Below are 22,725 nucleotides of genomic sequence, written 5' to 3' on the forward strand. Positions count from 1 at the left end.
TGTTGCAGCAGTCTATTTCTGCACAGTGTGCACCGACAGAATTTAGACAAATTAATTAGAGAAAGAAGGACACTGAGAAAAAAGAGAACCCGTGCTTTAACAATGGCCTTGTTTTGAGCAGTGGCTGCTACCTCCGTGCAGAGGTATATATAGACACGGAGTCATCTCCCCATATGCTAATCAAGTCCAAAACCTCAGTTTCTGTCCATTGACTCGCTCCGTCTCCAGTTTCCGCCACCATGCTTTCTTGTTTGTCTTCTCTGGCGCTGATAATTGGCTTCTGTCTTGTGTCAGTGACGTAAAAGACGGATTTAATGAGACAGGACCATTCAAGCAGCAGTCGCTTTCTAAAACATCAGATATGTATCGGATTCAGTACCACATACGAAAGTGACCCAGATCGGATTTGAAAATATCGGATTTGTGCCGTTCAAACTGTCATACCATGATCGGATATGGATCGCATAGGGTCAAAAAAGTCGGATTTGAGGCGCTTTCGCCTGCAGTGTGAACGTAGCCTAAGTCACTTAAGATGTGGCGTGTACATTTCACTGCAGAGATCCATATGTCTAAATCCAGGATCATATATCTTCTCTTGCTTTATTGAAGGCAAGGCCAAGAATGCCGAGGAAGGAATGGATTCCTTATTGATTTTTCTAATTTTTATTTTCTCATTCACAGAGAGGTCAGAGGTCAAGATGTCAGCACATGCAAAAGGACTTTGATTCCTTTGTTTGCTAAGATGATATGTAGACAAATCTAGTGAATTCAATACTAAATAGGTGCATATTACACATATTTTTTTATATTTATTTTATACTTATTTATTTTATATTTTAGGAGTTAAAAGTGCAATTTTCTGAGAGCATGTGCCCAGTGTGACATTGTTGGTGTCAGTGTGTGTTGACTGTCCATCAGTGACACACTAGGGACAATACTGAAATATGAAATATGTTTCCCTCTTGCCTCATTCCCCTCCTATGCACACACATCTCTGTCTCTCCTATATGCAGTCCTGCTGACTTTTGTTGGCACAGAAACTGAAGGCGGCTAGCACTATTTGATTTATTTATGAGGTGGCGTTCGATGCTGGCCCTAAGCTTGTCTTTAAGCCTAGCCTCTTACAGTGTATTCTTATTGACAGCATTTGTGCACTTTATTAATATTAAATTTTGATATTCTGACAGATACGAATCCCCAGAGGATACCTGTAGTTTTCTACTTTACCAAAAATATTCTCTTTACTTTTATCTCCACCTTTGGCAGGAAGACAGTGATTGTTTGTGCTGTGGCAGATTTCTGATTTTCAACTGGAGTTTCAAAAATACATCTTTTCAGGACTACAACAAAATACTGTGTGTGCATAGATTGCACTTTTTTAACATTTACTTAGTTTGGATCTAATAGGTCTAGCAAACAAAAAGAGGTTCTGATGACACGAGAAATAATTCTCCTGCACTGTCTCAAACTGCACCCAGTACTGAAACAGTACTGTGAAAAACCTGGCTCTCAGTGATGGGAAAACATGTGCAGTGATTTATTGAAACGTGTGCAAAGTTACTTGGAAATACAGCATATAAGGGAATATATATATATATATATATATATATATATATATATATATATATATATATATATATATATATATATATATGTTTGGTATGACTAACTTTATTATTTAACACAGCTTGAACTCTCTTAGAAAAGTGTTTCTGTCATGTCTCCAAGCTTCTTGAAGGCCATTCAAAGCTCTTCTGTGGATGTTGGCTGTCTTTTATACTCATCTCCATCAAGATTATCCCACACTGCTTCAGTAATGATGAGGTCCAGACTCTGGGGAGGCCGATCCATGACTAATAGTGGTCCACTGTGTGTTTTGCTATCCTGGTGTGCTTTTACCACACTGCTGATGTGTTTGGAACCATTGTCTTGATGAAAAATAGAAGTCGTTGCAATCAGACTCTTTGCAGATGATATTGCATGGTGGATTAAAATCTGAAGGCACTTTGCTGCATTGAGAATTTTATCAATTTTAAAAAAACGGCCAACAACACTGGCTGACGTGTAGCCCCAAACTATGACAGAGCCTCCACTGTGTTTTACAGATGGCTGTAGACACTCACTGTTGTACCTATTTTGTAACAGCTACAGCAGCAGAATTGAACAAAATAGGCTCAGTTTTCAAAAATACCCATGTACGTGTGGACGTAGCCTAAAAGCCACGTAGCAGTTAGGGCTGTGAAGCAATTGTATCATTTTATAATATATACAGGGCCCAGATGTGCCCTACATTTGATCTCAGTCCTCGGGCCCACAGTGGGCTGCCCACTGTGGGTCTTGTGGGTCTGCCCACAGTTCCCCCACACAGGTCTCCTAGGGCCTATATTTGCTGGGGTAGAGCTTCTGAGCAGCTGACAGACACGTATCACCTGGGCACACGGTGACGTGAAATACCACAGTGTTAAAGGCCATCCTCTCTGCCATCTTTCCGACTGACTTTAACGACCATAACATCTGATAAATTTCCCTGTTATGCAGCAGCTTGCCAAGGATTCAGAAGGAGACATTGCAAATGTTTCAGAGATTTTCTTTTCTCTCTCTTTTTGTCAAAACAAAACAACTTAAACTGCAAGACTCACTATAAACAGATGTACAGTTATTAGAAATAAACTGGATGAATTGATTAGCTTTATCTCGTTTATTTTTTCCAGTCTTGCATTAAAAGCTGTCCTCTATTTCTTACATGGTTTCTTACATGCAATTTAAAATGAGCCCTTTACTCTCTTTTAAGTAATTCACACGCACACACGCATGCAGTGATGCAGTTACAAAGAGTCACTGCCGATGACTGTCATTTGTGGTCCCCTGGGTGGATCAGTGGTCAGAGATTGGGATGTAACAGAGGGAGACTATAATTGTGATCTACTCAATTATTAATCTATGGATGAACTCAATACCCGGAGTGAGGCGGAGAGAATGCTCGGTTGACAGGAAACATAGCTGTGAATCTCTAAACGAAATGTGCTTTCAGAGCATTTATAAAGGAAACATTACATTCTTTGAGTAGAATTTCGTGTCCTTAATTTAATTCTTGGATGTACGGTAATAAAGCCTTTACAAAAGTCCTTGTAACATTGCCCCACTGTGCAAAGGTAACATGTCTTGATTGCTCCTCTATTGTCAGGAGGCATGCCGGCACTTATCTCACCAGTGTTCACTTTGTAACCTCACTATTCAAGTCATTCAGCTCATCTGGCAGTAGAGTGTGTCTTTAGAGATAGCATCGCCAACCAGCCCAGCTTTGTTGATACGAACCAAAATAATTCTCTCGCTTTTATTTTAGCTGGACTTGAGCTAAACGGTGCATTTCTTACAAGCTCACTCACACCGGCACGTATTCACTAAACGGATTATAACTGCACTATAACTTCATAAACATCCTCCAGAAAACGAGGAGCCATCATGAATGTAACCGCCAGAGATTGCATTTTTATCCCATGTTGTGTTTACATACCAGCAGAACCACCTTTGATGGGATTAGAATCACTAAAGATGTGCTATAGCCAGCCTGGGAAGCTGCTAGCAGGAGAATGTGCAGGGATTTATGCATTTTTGATGCAGCGTGGGGAGGAGTGGAACTCTGAAAACGCTGCATGACCTACTTAGAGAGCCATGGAATTCAGACGAGTCGTCATGGCACAAAAAAGAGAAAAATCTTTCTCTCACTTTCTGTTTGTGTGTATGACACAGTGATGTATTCAGAGAGTGCGCGCTCCTGTGCACTTTTTTTGTTGCCTTCTGGTGTTAATGAGCAAGGGCTTTCACACGGTCGCACATACATAAAGTATGGAGTAACCAGAGCGTGCTTTCGCTGCTTAAATTTCTCCCTTTACTTTGCATTAAAGTATGTGTCCTGCTTCATTGGCTGGAGCTTAGTTCAAGCCATTCAGCCTGTTTTATTTAAAAGCCTCTGTAATAAGAGCCTTCTGACATCCTGCAACACTTCAGCCCACAATCTACTGAGATGGCATCTGGCTGGCTGTAGACAGGTGCACACACACACACACACACACACACACACACACACATACACACACACACACACACACACTGGGCTAACAACTGCTTCTTCCTCTGTCCCCATCTAAGGGAAAAATGCAATTTTCTTTGTGACATGGCCTTGTACATAAATTAATTTTCCTTTGCAGTCTAGGCCCTTCTCTCCCTCCTCTTCCCATCACCCCTCTCTCTTTTTCTTGGTAGCTATGGAAACACAGTATTGTACGTCAGCTTCTCAAACCAGACGGCATTGTCCAAGTGCTCGGGCTGTCACATTCCTGCTTCACTGTCACCCTGTAGGGCGAGAGAAGGGGTCGGGTCTCCAGTGGCTTTCCAGTCACCTCAATGGAGCCTAGTCAATAAGCGATTCATTAGAAAAGACAAGCGCTCACAGTCAGTGTCTTTAACTGGAGTGTTTATTTGGTCCGGAAATTAGCCATTGTGAGACAATAGTCGACCACCTGGTTGGATGGTTTGTGTGTATGCGTGTGCATGTGTGAGTGTTTGTGCGTAGCTCCTCATGATTGATGATTGTTTGTGGACACTGTTGGCATGGACCCCAGCTTGGTTAAATATGCACTGGTTGATGAAGCCCAGGGCTCATGGTGTTTGTGTGTGCGCGAGTGTGTGTCTGCATGTGTCAGTGACAGGGAGTACACGTGTGCTAGTATGTGCTAGAGGCTCAGTAATGACTCGGTCTTAAAAAAATCAAAATTTTTGAGTTAATAACAACATTCGTTCTGGTAAAGCAAAAAATCGGTAAAGGCGTTAAGATTAGTTAGAAATCCCTTGTACTCGTTCTGCATGCTGCGCTTCACATCTCTATTTTCTCCCTCTCACCAAGATGTCATCATCCATCACATTCAACAACCAATCTGCAGTCCTCTGTGCTTTCCTGCCACCGACTATTTAATCAGTTCTTAACTAATGCTGATGATTGATAAGCACATTTGCTTTCCATATTACACCAGTCCGCTCTTTCAAAACACCCTTTGAAAAAATAAGGTTAGGTGATTAACTAAAAAACTAATTGGACCGAGCAGAAAACTGCAACGCTGACATCCAGACAAGATGCGTTAATGATGCAACGCTTGCAGCCGTGACCCTTAATAACTTTAAACCTCCTGGAGACCAGAGGAGAGAGGGAGGGAAGGGGCCGACGAGCGGTAGCGTGCGATAGTTGAAACAGAGAGAGCAGCGGGTGGCACTGGACTAGAGATGTGAGAAACTGTAAGACAGAAAAAGAGAAGAGAGGATAAAAAAAATGATGATGAAAATGAGATCGTGAAAGAAGAATTGGTGGAGGAGAAAAGTTTAAAGAATGAAATATACAAGGCCAGGATTCCTGGGAGGTGGCGTTGTGCTGTAACAAGATTGATGTGCGTGGACAGAAGGATCCTTAGGCTGCAGAGAGGGACAGCCTGAACTGTGTTCTGCTCTATTGTACTAAGCACACACACACACACACACACACACACACACGCACACACACACACACACACACACACACACGCACGCCTCCATGCACCCACTCACAGTTTTTTGAATCCAGCTCTGCACTACACTTATGCCCACACTTGCCAGACTCCCATCTGTCTTCCGTGGAATAAAAAGTTGACTCTTCTTTAAAAAGTTGTCAGTAGATGGTCCTCGTAATTTGGAGTAGGATGACTAATCTGCCATTGTCTGTCCTTTGAGGCCTGACTAAATGTCAACAGTAATGTCTGCATCTTTCCTCGCTCGACGGGCAGCTGTGAAATAACCAGTAGTAAAATAATAGGAAGGACTACTGGCAATGTCATCTGGACACAGAGTCTTAAACATGACTTGTGTAATAATTAAAAGTGCCTTTCGAAGAGACGAAGCTAAACTAAATTGCGAGTAAATTCCCATTATGGGTCAGATGTTAGAGATTAATGAAAACATTGTGTCAAAATCGTGATAGGTGAAGCTGCAGAAAAGAAAAGCGCATGAACTGTTTTTCCTTGCATCATTTAACCATTTACCCACTCTATTCTTCCTGAACTGATTTTAGTCTGGCTCTGGAGTAGCTTGTCACAAAGGTTATCTCAAACTAGGAGGCATTGAGTTAGAAAGATCTGGGCTGTGGTTGAATAGTCAAAATAATGACTTCCTTTGTCTTTTTTCCTACGTTTTCTTAACCCTGATAGAAAATGTCCATGAAAGATGAATGAAAGACGTGTCACTTCATTGCCAAGACTGTAACTTTAAAAAAGGGCAACATTAAGCTTACCAGACACATCAATTTATTTATGGTAGAAGAAGAACAATGGTTGGATGGTGTTTAGCTTCAGCATGAAGTACAGTATTATCGGCTTTCCTTTCATAAAAGATCCAGTGTATCCTAAGTTTAAGGAGGTAACACTGTGCAGTAACAGAATGATACTAGCTCTTAACGTAGCTGCCACACAGGTACTTCCAGGTCACTTCACCCAGTTAGGAAACTTCCTAACCAAAACTGACTATTTGACTGCAACCCTGCATTTTTACCAGGCTGATAAATCTAATTTACCCTTCTTTAATAAATTGCTGGAGTAGTCTGAAGTGTTTTAATTTGCACCATGTCTTTTCATGTCCAGTAAAAAATCATATTGACAGTAACTTGTACTTTAGATACAGTATTCTATAGTTTCTTAGAAAGTGTAGTTTAGCAGTGTTAACCACAAAACCTTGGCTGTCATGCTAATGTTCATAAATTGAGGTGATAAATAGGCTAATTAGTTGAACAAAACAGAATTAATACACAGAAATTATTTGACATTTAGCAATACATTGTCATGCAGAAGGACTGACTAACCTTTAAACATTGCCATATATTTGTATAAGTTATAAGTTTTCTGGTGGCTTGTTGACTTAACTGCTACATTTAAACTATGGAAAACATCAAACCTGGCTCTTCAGCTTCACTCTCCAGGAGGTCATGGTCTATTGGGCAGTTGAATTGATGCAGACCGCCTTGTTCGTGTATCTTTTCAAAGTGGTATTTCACCTCTTTTTCCTTGTAACGAGTGAAAGCGAGTGACGGTCTGCACGTTTTGCAGACAGCATTATATGAGGTAAATACGGTGAGGGGGCTCATAAAAGTGGAGGCAGGGACTTTTAAATGTGAAACGTTTGAAAGCAAAGGGCAGCAACATCCAGGAGGACTGGTAAATTTTTCGCTCTGAGAGATTCATAAAGATTGGGAGGCTGAGGCACTGGGATTAGATTGGTTTCATACTTTCCCACAGTTGTTGTCCATAAAGCTTTAATATCCCCAATTGACAAGACATATATGAGGATTTTTATGTGCTCATTTTACAGGCTTTTTCAGTTGACAAAAACTCAAACATTATCTAACAACTATCTTTAGTGGTAGCAATTTTTCATGTGGAGTTCATTTTAGGTTGTGCTGTCAGTGATAAAAAAAATAAAAGATGATACGAGAAATGCCCTGATCCAAAACTGAGCATGGTGCAATTTGTAGCAGAGAACCCCTCCCGCCTCCCCTAAAAAAGAAGTGTTACCAAATTTGCTGGGATGTCCTCTCTCTCTGCCGTAAGAATGGACAGATATTTATCTAGTGCTGTTAACCAGTTTCTGTCCTCCTTTGTTCCACCTCTTTCTCTTTTACCTCCCCTGCATTACTGAATTCATCCATGGGACAAAGTGAAGGGTCTTTGGGGGCCACAAAATAATTGACTTGATAATGGGCTCCCTCCTTCTTTCTTCCTCACACTTTTCATCCATATTACTCTTCTCCTTTACTATTTAGCAGATTCTTCAGCTGGGGCACCAGCCTGCATGCCCAAGTATCTTTGGGTAAGTATTCTTGGTGTGATGGATGCGTGAACCTTAAATTAAGTGCTTAGGCATAGAAAAAAAGCACTTATTTAATTGAAAGTGCTTTGAGTGCTCACCTTGAGTCCAAAAGTGCATAATACAACTGTATTTTCCATCATACTCTTATCCCTGATTTTGAAGGATAACATATATATAGTGAATGAAATTTATATATAGAATTCAAAACAGAATGAATGAATGAACTGGCCAATCACTCAGCATAAGTACTGTACAAAAGTCTTCAGTCACCCTGAAGTTGTTTATATTTTGCTTCCATGGAGACAGATGTTTTTTTAAATTTAAAAAAATGGTCTCCAGGATTTCTCAAGGTCTTTCAGAGTGTTTCCGTGGACATTCAGCTGTTTTTTTACCTGACCACTTTTAAAAGAATGATTTTTGTTTGTCAAGCCACTTAAAACTGATCTGTAAAGGATTCAAGCATAAAAAAGGCGCCTAGCTTATTAGGCAAACAAGTAATATGTCTATATATAATAGACAATTTTGCTAAAAACCCATTGTATCTTTACGCATTTGACAAAAACACACAATTTGTTCCCATTTCAAGTGGAGGACAAAGAAGTGGCAGGCCTAATAAACTATCTACAGCAGATGAACAGTATCTGAAAGTCATGTCCTTACAAAATAAGTACTAGAAATCCAGCGAAGCCCTAACATAGGATCTGAGAGATGCATCTTGCCCTTCAGTTTGTATGTATAACTCACTGAAACTTAATCAGAAATGGTCTCAGTGGAAGGGTGGCTAAGAAGAAAAGACATATGCCATATTACAATAGAACTGGACTGAAAATCAGCGGCAACAGGTTTTTGGTTGGAATGATCATTAATATGTATTTGTCTACAGCTATCTGCGAAACAAAGAAGAGCTTTGGGCTGTCTTTCAAGACACCTGGAATACTGAAGTCTACTTAAAGAAACTACAAGAGACTTCAGGCTGTGCTGTAGAATAAAGGTGGTCATACCAAATGTTGACCTTAAGGCTTGATAGATTTTTGCAGCTTCTGTTTTTGCTTCACACACTGTGTTTCCATGTATGTCTGCAATGGTTGAACCTATTTTGCATTTTCTAACAAAAATTAGAGAAACTAGGGGTGGCTCAAGACTTTTGTACAGCGCTATAAATATTATACATAAAAAAAGCTGATGTTGGAATTTAAAACCTGTATTTAAAATCCTTTATTGAACTACAAAGTAGCAAAATGAAATAGCTCTGTGTTGTTATTAGCGCCCTAAAATCTGTGCACATTTTCCCTGAAAACAAACTGCATAATGAAAAAGAAAAAGTTTGATTTTTTCCCCTCAGTCCTCCCTCATCTCATCTGCATCCATCACCTCCTCGGGGACTAATCATTTGAGGTGGATTTCACTTTGGTCTGTCCCTCTCACTGGGCAGCACAACATGTTCCAGCTGTTGTCAGGCCTTGTCGAAAGCACAACAGCCTGTAATAGGCTTAACACAGCGTCTGCTTTCTGCTCTGCTCAGATTGCTAATAAAGGTGCAATGTGTTCACTCTGATTTTAGTTCCATTGGCCAATTTGAGGTTTTCTCTGATTCGTGAGTGAGCAGATGTGCGTGTTATTGTTTGTCAGAGATTAAAATTTTGCATGAAATTTAGGTAAGGATGATAATTTATCTAGTTGGTTTTGTTTGAGGATGAGCATGAGCACAGAGGGAGAATTTTGTGTGTGGGAGTGAAGGAAAGTGAAAAAGAGCGAAAGAGACTTGTCACCACTAAAGAGGCTTCCAACATGCCATCATGGTTATCCTGGTGGCCATCTGAGCTCTCCAGAAAGCGAGAGATAGATTGACTGCAATAACAAGAGCCAGACGGCACAGAGAGAGGAGGAGATGGAGGGCAAACAGCTATCAGCTTGAGCAGCCCAGTCAGTCTCTAGCAGTGGATTTTAAAGGCCAGTCTCTCCCCAGACAAGAAGTGGGTGCCTCAGTTTTTTTCACTGTGTGTTGCAGGCATGCATTGTTAAGGGAATAGATTGAGGGAAAAAAAAAAACCCAACTCCATCACTCCTTCCTGCTCTCAGTTTACTTCATCCACTCTCACTCAATCAATGTGTACTCTGTTCGGATACTCCGGGGCCTGCTGTTTAAATGTTACCACAAGGAGTCTTGCCTATGCTTGCAGCATACTGAAGTCATCTTCATTCTCTCCTCTTGTTCCCCCTGTTTTCACTTTCTTGTAGCACTTTTCCAAGTATCTCAACGAAAGCTTTGTCTGTTGGCTCCCTAAGACTGTGAATTACCTGTCAGCCTTATCTTCCCTTGGTCATTTAAGAAAGAGAAAGAAAAGGAGGCATGGTGGGTGATGTGTTACACCCCAGTGGACCTCTGAATTGCCCAAGAGTTCAGTGATGGGGAACAAATCGCTCTAGCTTCTTGAAGATCTTAGGTGCAGATGTATCCTGGAGAGATAAGCAGCAGGAAACACTGACCTTAAATGACACCACATGAACTCAAAGTAGCATGTGGTGAAGATATTATACCGTCACTGTCTTTATGCTGAAATTGTAGGACTTCATTGGACTGCTGCAGACTAATTCACTGCAGCAGTCCATACTTGTGATTCTTCCGACGGTAGCTGGTATTGACAGCCATGACAGTTTAGAGGATTAGTTGGGTTTGTACATGGTGAAAGAGATAATCTTCTTTAGATCTGACCTATTGGGTGCTAACTCTATAGGGCTTTATAATGCCAAGCATATGTTTTAGCAATCGCTGGATTCATCCTGGCGCACATTTCCTCTCCTGGCTCGGGGATGTGAAAGTAATTCAGTGTGGAGTGTGTGCAGGAGGCAGCTGGTACAAGAGTCCAGCTTCTTGCATGTGCTGTGCCAGTGTTGGATGGACAGGAAAGCATGCTGCATGAGGCAGGCAGGGTGGATGTGTATCTGTGTACCTATAAAAGACAACTTCAACAGCATGCTACAGTAACACCAAGAAAAACAGTGGTTGGAGACCAAAATGCACAACCAAAATTTTTGCGAGAGCTTGCAGTGAAATTGCGACCAAGCTGCCTTTGAGATGTTTGCTTTAAACACTCACAGCCACTTGCTATCTTCCAAGCAATTTTGGTGCATCGAGATGGCAATAAAACAGGATTGACATGGAGTCAGTCTGCTCTCAGTGTGCTGTTGATTTGAGGTTGAATAGGGTCATTTTACATTGACGTTAGGATTTGTGATAATACTGCAAATCGCGAATGCGCTGCCGTCTAAATACACAGAAATTCACAATAACCAAAAGTTCACATCAACTGACTAAGAGTCCAGCTCTGAATTATACTTGCTTTAACCCTCTGTAACTATTGACGGATTATGGCGTAAACAGGCTGCGACGCTATTACCCAAGGTTTTGATTAAAATTAAACGATGCATGCAATTTATCACATGGAACAAGTAAAAATGCATTTTACCGTGACATACAGAGAGAGACTATTTCCTCACAGGCTAATTGAGTGAGTGTAGTTTATGAGAAGCACAATAGCGCAGGTTAATGACATCGTACAGACATCAGCGAGGACGAATATCAGTAACTTTGTGTAAAGGCCATTGTGATGCAGATGTGACAGTGAAAATGTGCTGAGATTTGACAGAAAACTTTGCTTTTAGGACTATAACTAGTACTGCAACCAGAATTCAACCAGTTGGCAGGAAGCTGGGTCAAGTCCCTTGTTATATATGGTTATTTGCAATCCTTTGCTGATCTGTCTGAGATAGATTGCAGCCTGTCCAAGTTGGTATGTGACTCTTTGGAGACAGAAAAACTGGTCACCCAGAGGTTGAGGGTGTTGGATTTTCAACCTCTAGGAGACCATGAACAATGGAAAAAAAATCAGTTCAGTCACCAGGCAACCGCTGATGAAATATTCATGACACTATTGTAAAAGCATTTGCATAAACATAATTCATAAAGCCATATATTCTGAGGTGGGAGTTTGCTGTCAATGATCACCTGTGCTGTTGGCCTTGTCAGGAAAAAATGAGCAGTAGTATGAGCAGAGCAGAGCGGAATGCTTCTGACATCAGATCAGGCTCTTCCCTCTCTGTTTCTCTCTATTGTCCTCTGTCTTTATCACTCGCCCTTGCATGTATGTGAATGTGCTATACAGGGCCTCAGGTTGCTGATTTGGGTTCAGTAAATTGCCATTAGATGAGGGACAGGTGCAGCTGCCTCTGGAGCGTTAACAAGGCATTTCATCATGGTTAGCTCCAGCCTGGTGCTCTGATCAGCTCTTGTTCTATTCTCAAAAACATGCATATGCACACCTACAGACGACAAGCATAGATACACCTTGGTGGCCTCTGCAGTGTCATCCTGCGTGTAGCGAAAGTGAGTTGGAAAATTTCACTTTCAAGCGTTTAGCTTATTATGCTTGTAGAAATGTTGCTGGCTCTTCGTAGGGAGGGCAGGTTAATTTACCTGTGGAAATTAATTAAGGAGTAATTAATTATCACTTAGGCATTTGAGTAATTGCTGAGCCTTAAAAAAAAACAGTCCCCAAAAGTGATCTTTTTTGTTTTTTTAATTATTCCTGAGTTTTTTTCTATTTAGGTTTATTAAGTGCATTTGGAATCATATTGGAAAGTGCCTTAAAAGGATGTTTTATACTTCCTTTAATGCTCTGTAACTATTGATGGATTATGGCATAAACAGGCATTGATGCATGCTCATCTTTAAAGGCGTGCTATTACCCAAGGTTTTGATTAAAATTAAATGATGCATGTAATTTATCGCATGGAACAAGTAAAAATGTATTTCACCATGACACACAGAAAGGCTATTTCCTCACAGGCTAATTGACTTTAGTTTGTTAGTAGCACAATAGCAGCAGGTTAATGTCATTGTACACTGAACAACAAGGATGAATGTCAGTAGCTTTGTGTAAAGGTCATCGTGAAGGAGATGCAGTAGTGACAGTAGTGTTGAGGAGCATTTGAAATAAACTGGTCTTTCTGTAATATACTGTCAATGGAAGGGTTGTGGTGCAATCTCATCGCACTGAAATCTTAAATATTAATCTGAGGGAGAAGACTTTTGTAAAAACAAATGCAACAACTCAGACTATTTATATATCTTTAAAAATATTTTCTAAACCCAGCAAGTGAATTCAAACACTTGTGAGGTTTTAGTGTTTGTGCTGTACAAAGGGCGCATGTTGTACGATTCAGACTGATATGCATCCCTTGAGTTCCCATTTCTAGGTTCTTCTGCCATTAGCCCCCACCCCACACCCAACAACAACAACACACAAACCTTCCTTGGCTGTCTCCCAAGGCAGTCAAACAGATTACTACGGACGTTAACCCCATCGATCTGCTCCGAATGGCCTCCAAATGCCAGGAATTAGATTTCAGACTGGAGGAGAGGGAAATAAAGTGCTGTAGTATTTCTTACTGCTCTCCTACTGAGTTAAGTGCTGTTATACTTTCCCGTTGAAGCAGTTTTGGAGCTTATGTATGTTTTACATGAGAATGATATCTGTGACAGCTTTTACCTTATTTAGAATAAACTAGCCTCAAAGATACAGACTCCATCCAAGTCCTGGTGGAAGCAAGTCTCACCACTCAGCAGCCATCTTTGAAATGCCTCTGGGCAGTTATTTGGGAATATATTTTAAACACCCTACCTGAAAAAATGTGAAATGTCAGTGTCTGGGGAATGAAAACGGATTTAAAAAACACTTTTCCCCAGAAAAAGGGGAAATGCTGTGCTATTCATGAGCACAGTTAATCAGGCTTCTTAAGTGTAAGTAAGCCATGAGAAGTACGACACTATGCTAACAAGTGGATATGCAAAGTTGTGGACCACCACTGTTTGTCTATGCAACAAAATGAGTGACTCTTTGGGGGCAGGGGCTGGATAGCCGCCATCTTTGCTGTTACAGTGTTCGCTGATAGAGTTCTATTCCCGAGTCCTTGAGTGCCACGTCTCTACCAAAACCTGTTTGTAACCTATTAGAAAGCCTCGAAAAAGTCATCACTATAGAACAGAGTTGTGCAGAGAGACAATGGTTGTGTATTGGAAACAAATGCGATTATGAGATTCAAAGATTTTAAATATAATCACTTAAAAACTACTTTAGGTTTGACATTTAAATTTACTTTTTCCCTACTTAATGGACTGTAGGCAAATATGCATTTTGTGACTTCTAAGCATCACAGAGAGCCCGTGAATGAATCTCACGCTCACGAATTACTCTATTGTGAGCTTATAATGGAGGGCAGGTTCATAACACTGGTTGAATGCTTTATTAGTGTATGGCTAATATCAGGCTTATACCTCTTCTCTCCTGTCTTTCTCACCCTCTATTCAACTGCTTGCTTCACCCACCATCACTTTCACTGCCTCCGTGTGTCGTTACTCTTTGTGCCCTATTATACTCGGCGGCCTCTCCTGTTCATCCTGCTTTGTCTGTCCAACTTCTACAGTGTTGCTGGAGATGAATAAGTATTGATTAATGTCTGGGTCGTTGTGCTACCTAACGAGAGACTAAATATAGCCGTTGCTACAATGGCCCTGCTGCGGCACCTCACTCATCTAGCGCACAAAAGTGTGAATAGTCACGCCGTTGGCATGACAACACACTGGTCAAGGCTCTGTGAGCAGAGCACAGTAGATTGCGGGCATGCATGGCCTTCAGATTTAAGAGCACATGAATGAAAGGTGGAAGGCTGAATGATCAGCTGATGAAGTAATTTGCTGAAAGAGAAACAAGCCTCAATCAATCGCTTAAGTCATGTAATTGTTTAAGCCATTGATCAAGCAATAATGTAAAACACTCTTTAGTCCCAGCTGCTTAATTTTGCAAGTTTGCAAGATCTTTGGATATTTGTAATGATACCTGGGAAAGAGGAGCAATTTAGAAATGTTCTTTGTTTGTTTGTTTGTTTCTTTCTTTCTTTCTTTCGCAGTTTTCCATGCTTTACGGAGGTTGCAGTTCCTCCAAAGTCAAACTGAGGCCCACTCCCAAAAAAAGAGCAAATCCTCACAGATTTCCAAATCAAACTTCTTAATTTGAAGCAGAAATAAAAATTTTGACAGCATGGCACAAGAGCAGATGTGGTTTTACAGCTAATATCCCCCTTTGTGTAACCTTTATAAGGAGGCAAGTTTTTCCTGTTATACCCTTATCAGGACACAGCTGTTTAACTGTAAGTGTAAATGATCGCTCTCCTGCTAGGTATCACCTCACCTAGATGAACCTTGTACTGCCGGTGCTTTCTGGTGTGATTTTAATATAGCTACAAATACTAGCGTTTAACTAACTGTGCAAAAGGACCGTGCAAAAAATCTGTTTGGGGGGGGGGGGGGGGGGGTCATTTTAGCATGTTGCTAATATATCATGCATAATTCAACCTAGATAGATATAGATTTGATTTGATTTTTATGAAGTTAAAATGATAGGATACTTTTATAAAGTGTAACAGGTGTGTAAATGCGGAAAATATACCTCATATATACCACCTTATGATCTATTATCTTAGTCTGGTGCTAGGTGGTAGCTAGGCAACATGACTATGTCATAATATTTGAATTAGATAAGAACTATTAGCTCCTGCTGGTCCAAGAGGAGTTTTCGGGCAAAGAAACAAACACATGAACAAAGAACTTGTGTGTTTTAGTCAGATGTTACTCAAATATTTGTTGATATTCTCAAATATCTTCTCTTCTGGACTCAATGCTAAAACTGAGGATTCAGAATATGAGTTCATAACAACAACATGGAGGCTATGTTAACATGCTCTTGTCTTAACCAATGCACTTTGATGCATATATATGCACATGTACTTGTACACAAGTAGACTGTGCTGTTGTTGCAAGACAGTTTTATTTGGTGCAGAAAGACTAAAGAACATTATTCTCTGCCACCTACAGTACATTGTCACTTCTCATAATAAATCAGCTTAAGCCTACTGTATCTCCAAGCCCTATTGTGCTCATGATGACAAGTTTAGTTGCCCACATTTCTTTTTATGTTGCTTGGTAACCAATTAAAAGTCACAATCCTTCAGTATCAGCCCACCTTGTTATGGCCAGATGCAGGGAAATGAATATTTTCTTTAATAGCCTGCTGTTTCATTCAGCTGTATTGCGAGGATAAGAAATACCCACTGTGTCTAATCACATCTTCTCCCTCTCATTTCACTCGAGGCATATTCGCAATTGTGTCTATTTTTGACCGCCATTATAGCACGGATTTTTCTCTACTGGGATGCATAGAGGAAAGCGTATCTGTACCAGTTAACTGTCATCTACTTTAAAAACAACAAAGGCAACAAAAGAGTCTGAGTTGGTCCTAGCACATGATTAAATCCTACTGAATGCAAGAATGTTGGTCCAGCAGTTGATGGTGCGACTTACAAGGAAGTTGTTTGTGTCCTCCACTGCAGCTTGACCTGGCAAATGATTTGAGGTGTCCCAGATTATCATGTTCCTATCAAAAATAAGGGAAAAAGAAGAAAAAAACCATGGATACCGGGGCAGAAATGATCACGTAAAGTGAGACCATGACACCTGCAACACAACTTAATAGCCTTGTTCACATATCAAAGCATTTGTTGGTTGGAAATCTCATTCCTTCACATTCGATTTTCAGTTTTTCAATCTGCGTTGTGGAGCGCGTTTGCTCAGTGGAAAATTTCATTCAGTAGCTGGTTGATGGCTAACAAGGTCAAATGACTCTCCGGATAAGATGGACTGTGTCAGAGGAAACAAATACAGACATATACACACACCACCTGCCAGTCAGTCACTCCGTCTCTGAATTGAGTAGCAATAATAGAAGATTGAGGCTTGGAGTGTTTACTGCTGATAGGAATATCATTACTACTGTGGAAATCAAAGAATCGCAGCAAAACCGGTTAGCCAGTTCATATAACAATCAATTGAAACCTACACAGTGTTTTTCCCTCTCTCTGCTCATTTTTCTCTCTCTCCTCCTTTCACACAATCTTTTCTTCTTGTTGCTATAGTGACGTAAAATGGCTGCATTCTGCAGCGTTGGGCTGGAGCAGGGGAACGCTCCTGCAGCCTGTGAACTACATTGTTTTACATTTGACTTATCACTTCCTTTGCCCGTTACCATTACTGTTTTTACAACAATAACTATGACTTCATCTTCTCTCTTCATCTTCTGCCTCGCTGTAGCTCACAACGCCTCTCTCTGTGTTTGCAGTGCGACAATGCCAAGGGGCTGAGGGCCTTCTTTGATGCCATTTGTTACGGGCCCAAACACCTGATGATCTTCGGCGGCGTCTGCCCCTCTGTAACATCCATCATTGCAGAGTCCTTGGAAGGATGGAATCTGGTGCAGGTAGGAGCTGTACTGCATGTCATCATGCACGAGTGTGTATGACTGTGTACAGTATGTAGTCTTAATGTCATGTTATTACACGTGAACTCCTGTGTACACACTTTAAAAAAAGAAATCTGGGTATTTCCGGGAAACCTGACTTTGGTGTTTAAAAGCTGCTTAGGTTCTAGAAATTCCTATTCTGTAGGTGTTTTGGTGGACAGATAGGTCTTAAGATTTCAAAGGGGTTCCAACTCATAGCTTAATCCTTCATTAACCTTGCCAGGGTGAATGTCTAATTGGCAATGCGGTAATCCTCGAAATCCCCCTCCCATTTTACAATCAGAGGCAGAGTCAAAATGGTTTGAACCAACAGTACCATGACCAAAAATCAGTTGTGAAAAATGTGAGAACCATTTTACTTAACACTTAGACGTAAGTGGAGGAAACACGTTATAAAATGATTGTCAAATCATGAGACAGACTGATCACATTGCAGTAAAATGTTGCCTTGCACAGATGAAAAGATATATTTTGGGGTGTTTTATGATTGGTATGAGCTAAAGTGTTTTGGCCAATAAACGTCTTAGGCAATATAATAAAAGTGATCCTGTCATACTGCTTTCTTCCAGTTTCTAAATAGCATTTTGTGCCATTAACTGTTGTGAGTTAAGTGTTGTGGTTGCTCTGTGTGGACATTAAACATCACTAATTCTTGTATCGGGAAAACTTTTGACCCCCAGAGTTATTGCTTGTGCCTACATTTGCTCTACCAAAGAGGGGAAACGCATGCTTTCAAAGAATACAATTCATTGTCTGCAAATGCTGCAAAGGTTATCAAGCACAGATAAGAAAGAAGTGGAGCTTGTGCTTGGAAGAGATAGTGTAATTCAAGAGGCTGTGTTTTGAAATGAATGTCACATTACTAGCATATTTCTTCCATTTGCGATTGCTGTGAATCTGCTGCTTTACACAGTCCGTTTTTCGCTCACTGTCTTGTTCGGGTCACTCATGAGTGAAAAGAATTGGGAATAAAAGACTAATTGTTTTTTTTTTTTTTACTCTGTGTTTGCTTTCTTTTGGTGGTAATGATCCCAGTTGAGAAAGATGGTTCAGGTCATAGTTGAATGTTAAGTGTTTATCTGTTGGTTTGCATGTATGTCTAATTGCTTATCTATTCACTTGCTTTTTTTTTTTACAGTGATACCTTAGAGATGTAATCTTCTGCTCTGCAGAACACTGTGTTGGTACAGTTTGTTCCCCAGGGCACTTTACCAAGTAGCCCATTTTCCGCTGTCATTACAAAGAGCAACACCAACAAATTCATGTCAGCCTGATCCCAAATGCACATAGTGACTATGTCTGAATATCATATAGCAAGTGACCGAGAAGAGAGTTTTAAATGAATAGCTAAAACCAAAGCAATCAAATAGCCTTTTCTTTTTGGGACAGCAGACATGCAGTCCCAAAATTTTTCAATCAGCATCTGTCCAGCATAATACTAAGACTTAAAAAATCTTGTTACAGGTGTCTTTTTAAAAGCACGCGTCATAATTATCTGCTGTTTTTTTTTTTAATTAAAGGATCTAATCTGTGTGCATCTCTCTATAGGCAAGTAGGTGTTTATATATAGAATTGTACATTCTCGTTTGTAGGCGTGGTATCAGAAGTTGAGGTTACTGCTCTCAGATGCGAGCTATCTTTGCAGGCCTAAGCTGCATCCTCATTAGAGTATGAGTCATCAACCAGCCATAGTGTGAGCTGGAAATTTGCTCAATATTTGTCCCTGGACATAAAAAACACACCACATAGGTTTTGTTTGTTTTACAGACCCTAAATGCAGAGTAAGGTGGCAGCTTTCTATTTCATTAGCTGGAGCGTACATTGAGGTTAGTTAGTCACAGGCCTGTGTGCTTCTAATCAGTGTTGTCTGCACACGGTGTTTGTGTATATGCATGTGTGTGAAACTGAGTGAATGCTTACATTATTATAAGAGACATGCAACTTGTTTGGTGGTATTACTTCAAACTAAAAACAGGGGTTGAAAAAGAAGGATTGAAAGGAAGGGTCTAACAAAGGGAACCCAAAGAGGAATGGGAGAGGGGATGAGAAATGATGAAACGAGAAAGGTTTGAATCCTGCACCTCACAATTTTAATGTGCCATGTCAATGGGAGTCTGTTTTTAAAGCTGTGAATTCTGTCACCCTGCTTACTTATTACCAAGCCCTGGCACTGCTTCTACAAAACTTGAGCTGGAGAATTTTCATCGTGATTTTATGGGCCAGGCCTAACAAGCTCATCATTTCCACATCAAAACAGGGAGCTGGCAGATACTATCTACAGTGGCGATAGCTGAGAGAACAACTACTCCTGGAAGAAGCTTAATCATACACCCATAAAAATAGCGTTCAATCAGTGTTGATGCCTAATGAAGTCAGCTTGAAACGGCTCAACAAAAATAAACTCTGACGGCACGTCCTTTCACTGCAGTCTACACGCAAGACTTGGATGTACATACTTGCATTTAATGCAGAGCAGATGTAGATCAGAGTTTACAATTTTTAGCCAGAGATTCAGTAGCCAGTATTTTCTTATTGGTAATCAATAAAATGGTGTCTACAAACATAAGAGAGTGTTAGGGATAAGCAGGGTTAGGAAACGATGGAGGAAAGTGCAAACAATATTCAAGAAGCCAATTTGTACAGTAACTTATCTTCTCTGCTCAATTTGACAGTTTATCCATGATAAAGCCAAAACCTCAAGCCATGATCCCTTCAAAAATAGTTTTCTGCATTCTGTGCTACAATTTAATTATCGACTTTCCCCTTAAATCCCGAGAGCTCAGTCAGCAGAAAAGTTCCACTAACTGTTCCTAGTATATCAGTCTGCAGAAATACCACAAAATGAATGAGTGCAGACCAATGCCAAGATAGTTAAAGAACATAAATGTCATTTTTTGTAATCGTTCACCTCTCAAATCTGTTCATTTTTAAAAAATACACTATTAGTGGCTGTGGGTGCTGTGTGGTTATCACCTGGTCTCTGCTTTGCAGTTGGACAGACTTTAAATAAAAGGTAGACGTAGCCACCCTAATTTCACCAATTTGTTTGAAGCCTCAAACTGACTGAGATGCAATGACTGAGAAACTTATGCACTCTCATATGGTAGCCACTTATAATTGACAAGGTAGCCACGCCGTAAAGAACACCCTGCTTCGTGGTTATTTGACTCTAAATGCAGCCATGAAAAAAAAGCAATTGAGATTATGAACTCAGTAAGAAAATGTTTTCATTTTTCCAATATCTAATTTTTTGCTCTCAGAGGAGTCGACTCACTCTGGGCCTTAAAAGGCCCAGAGTGAGACCTTGTCCACCTTTTATAAAAGCCTCGTGGTCAGCGGTCCCCTTTAAAATTTTAAGAGTCTTTTGCTGGAGGTAAATGAAAAAAGAAATAATCCAGCATGTATCACATCTAGATGGTGACCAGTCTGCTAGTAGCATATTGTTACGCTTTTCCTGTACAGTACTGGAGGACTGATGCGTTCAGCGGACGTTTGGATTCTGACTCATCGCTTGTGTCGGAGATGCCCATTTGCCGACCTCCTTCCCCAAGCGGCTTTGCTAGGCTCTTTATTTACAGTCACATTTTGTAATGCGTACTGTACATGTGCTAAAATGACTGCTCAAGGAAATTAAAATGGTGGATAAGAATACTACCCGGGCCAGTGGACAGATGGCGTGGAGTAGATTGAGGGAATGACGGAGGAACAGACAGGCAGGGGCAGACATAGACTTTAATAGGCTAAAATTGAAATTCAAAGAAGCGGGGACAGACGCAGCTGCGTTTGTGAGCCGCTATCAGCCACAAATGCAGCTGACTGCTGTGTTTTTATATCTGTGAGACAATGGATGTTGAAGCCATCTTCTTGGCAACCATCTTGGTGAGTGATTAACCTTGTGTTCTCCTCACCATGAAATTATATAATGCCAGAAAGCATTTGGCAAGGTTTTTAAATAGTTGCTGGCACAGGTATCTGCAGCATGCTCTTCACGCTCTCTCTCTCCTTTTTCCCCCCATCGTTTTAAGTTCGGAGGTCTTTTTTTCCCGTCTTCGCAGCAGTGGCGCCTATTTTCTATAAATGGTTCACTGCGTGTCAGGAAGTAGCCATGGCCCATCCTGGCTCCAGTTGCTTGCCCCTGCTCACTCACCAATTAGGCCTATCAGCGGTCGCACTGTTCATTTTTCAGCCACGTCAAGTGTGTAATGAAAAATGATGCTTCCTGATCATTTTGCCTCTTGTAATTTGGTCGAGAAGGAAAAGACAAAGGAGCCCCGTCCTTCATAACTGATACATCTGATACATGTTTTAGCGCACAGCTTTTGGTGACATGTTTTATATGTTAATTGCAAAGCAAACTAGGTTAAACATGAACAGAAATCCTACCTCACCATTAGCTCTGTCACTGTTTTTAGATGAGCTACTCCCCAGTGTCCCTCGCCGTGATGTAAAGCGCTAGACCTGTGATTCATTTATCTTCCGGGGACACTGAATAATGAAGTCAATATTGTGGAGGAGGAAAAAGTGGATGCGCTTTCTGAAAGTATTTTGGCCAAGACCTGGACATAGAGCTAATATTTACCCGCATATGAAGCTCATTTTTCTTCAGCATCTACCATATTGATTGGCAACGCTTCATTAAACCAGGCAATTTAGGGACACGGAAGTTGCATCCCTCCTTTATGAGTGCAGCATTGTTGTCTTTTAAGGCTGCACTATCTCTTTGGTGTCTTTTTTCCCCCCAGTTTTATTTTGTTCACTCTCCTTGAGTGCAACACTGGGTGTTTCAATAAAACATGCGATGCCTAGCACTGCAGTATTCTGCCTTACTTACGTCAAATCCTCCTGTGTACCGTATCAATATTTCATCACTTCCAGAGTTTAGGCTAAAATCACAGAGTGCACGGGCAGAGCTGGTGTGAGCATCACAACAGATCATCATATATCGCAAAATTATGCGTGTGAAGTCCAGTTTATTATTTCGCCCGTGTTCTGAGTGCGTTCTTTGTTTTAGTCTGTGGGTGAATAAAAGTTTCATGACTTCCCCAAATGCTTTCTGCTCGCTAAGTAGTAGTGCAGTCTTATTTCTGATCATCAATATCTTCCTTGATGTTGGGCCCTCGTTCTTTACATGCGACTCTGAAGAGGACTATATGAGAAAAAAATACAAACTGCTTGACAGAACAAAAAAGGGAACACCCGGGGGAAGTAAGAAGCGGTGTCCCTCACTCTCTCTGAGCCAAGATTAGATTTAAGTTATTGCCTGAACTGGCCGGAGAAGCGCTTGATGTCACTGTTACCTTTGAACGGACAGAGGCTTGATTCTGTTGTGTAATGCACAGGCCTATATGTGGAGTTAACATTTGGAAAAACGAGTGGGAGGATGAGTCAACAGCCTTTGTCATAAGCTGTGAACTCGAGTCCAGATTTATGGGAC

The 22,725-nt window shown here is 40.8% G+C and overlaps 1 protein-coding gene across 1 annotated transcript in view; it reads left to right on the forward strand.

The window, feature by feature from the left end:
- Positions 1-22,725, forward strand: part of gabbr2 (gamma-aminobutyric acid (GABA) B receptor, 2) — a 185,714-nt gene that overhangs the window by 37,098 nt on the left and 125,891 nt on the right. The window contains exon 2 of the mRNA XM_085148616.1: positions 17,112-17,249. Within this exon, the coding sequence (XP_085004742.1) occupies positions 17,112-17,249 (138 nt within the window). The remainder of the gene's footprint in view (positions 1-17,111; positions 17,250-22,725) is intronic.

Source organism: Neolamprologus multifasciatus, chromosome 22 (assembly GCF_963576455.1).
Source record: "Neolamprologus multifasciatus chromosome 22, fNeoMul1.2, whole genome shotgun sequence".
Classification (NCBI taxonomy): domain Eukaryota; kingdom Metazoa; phylum Chordata; class Actinopteri; order Cichliformes; family Cichlidae; genus Neolamprologus; species Neolamprologus multifasciatus.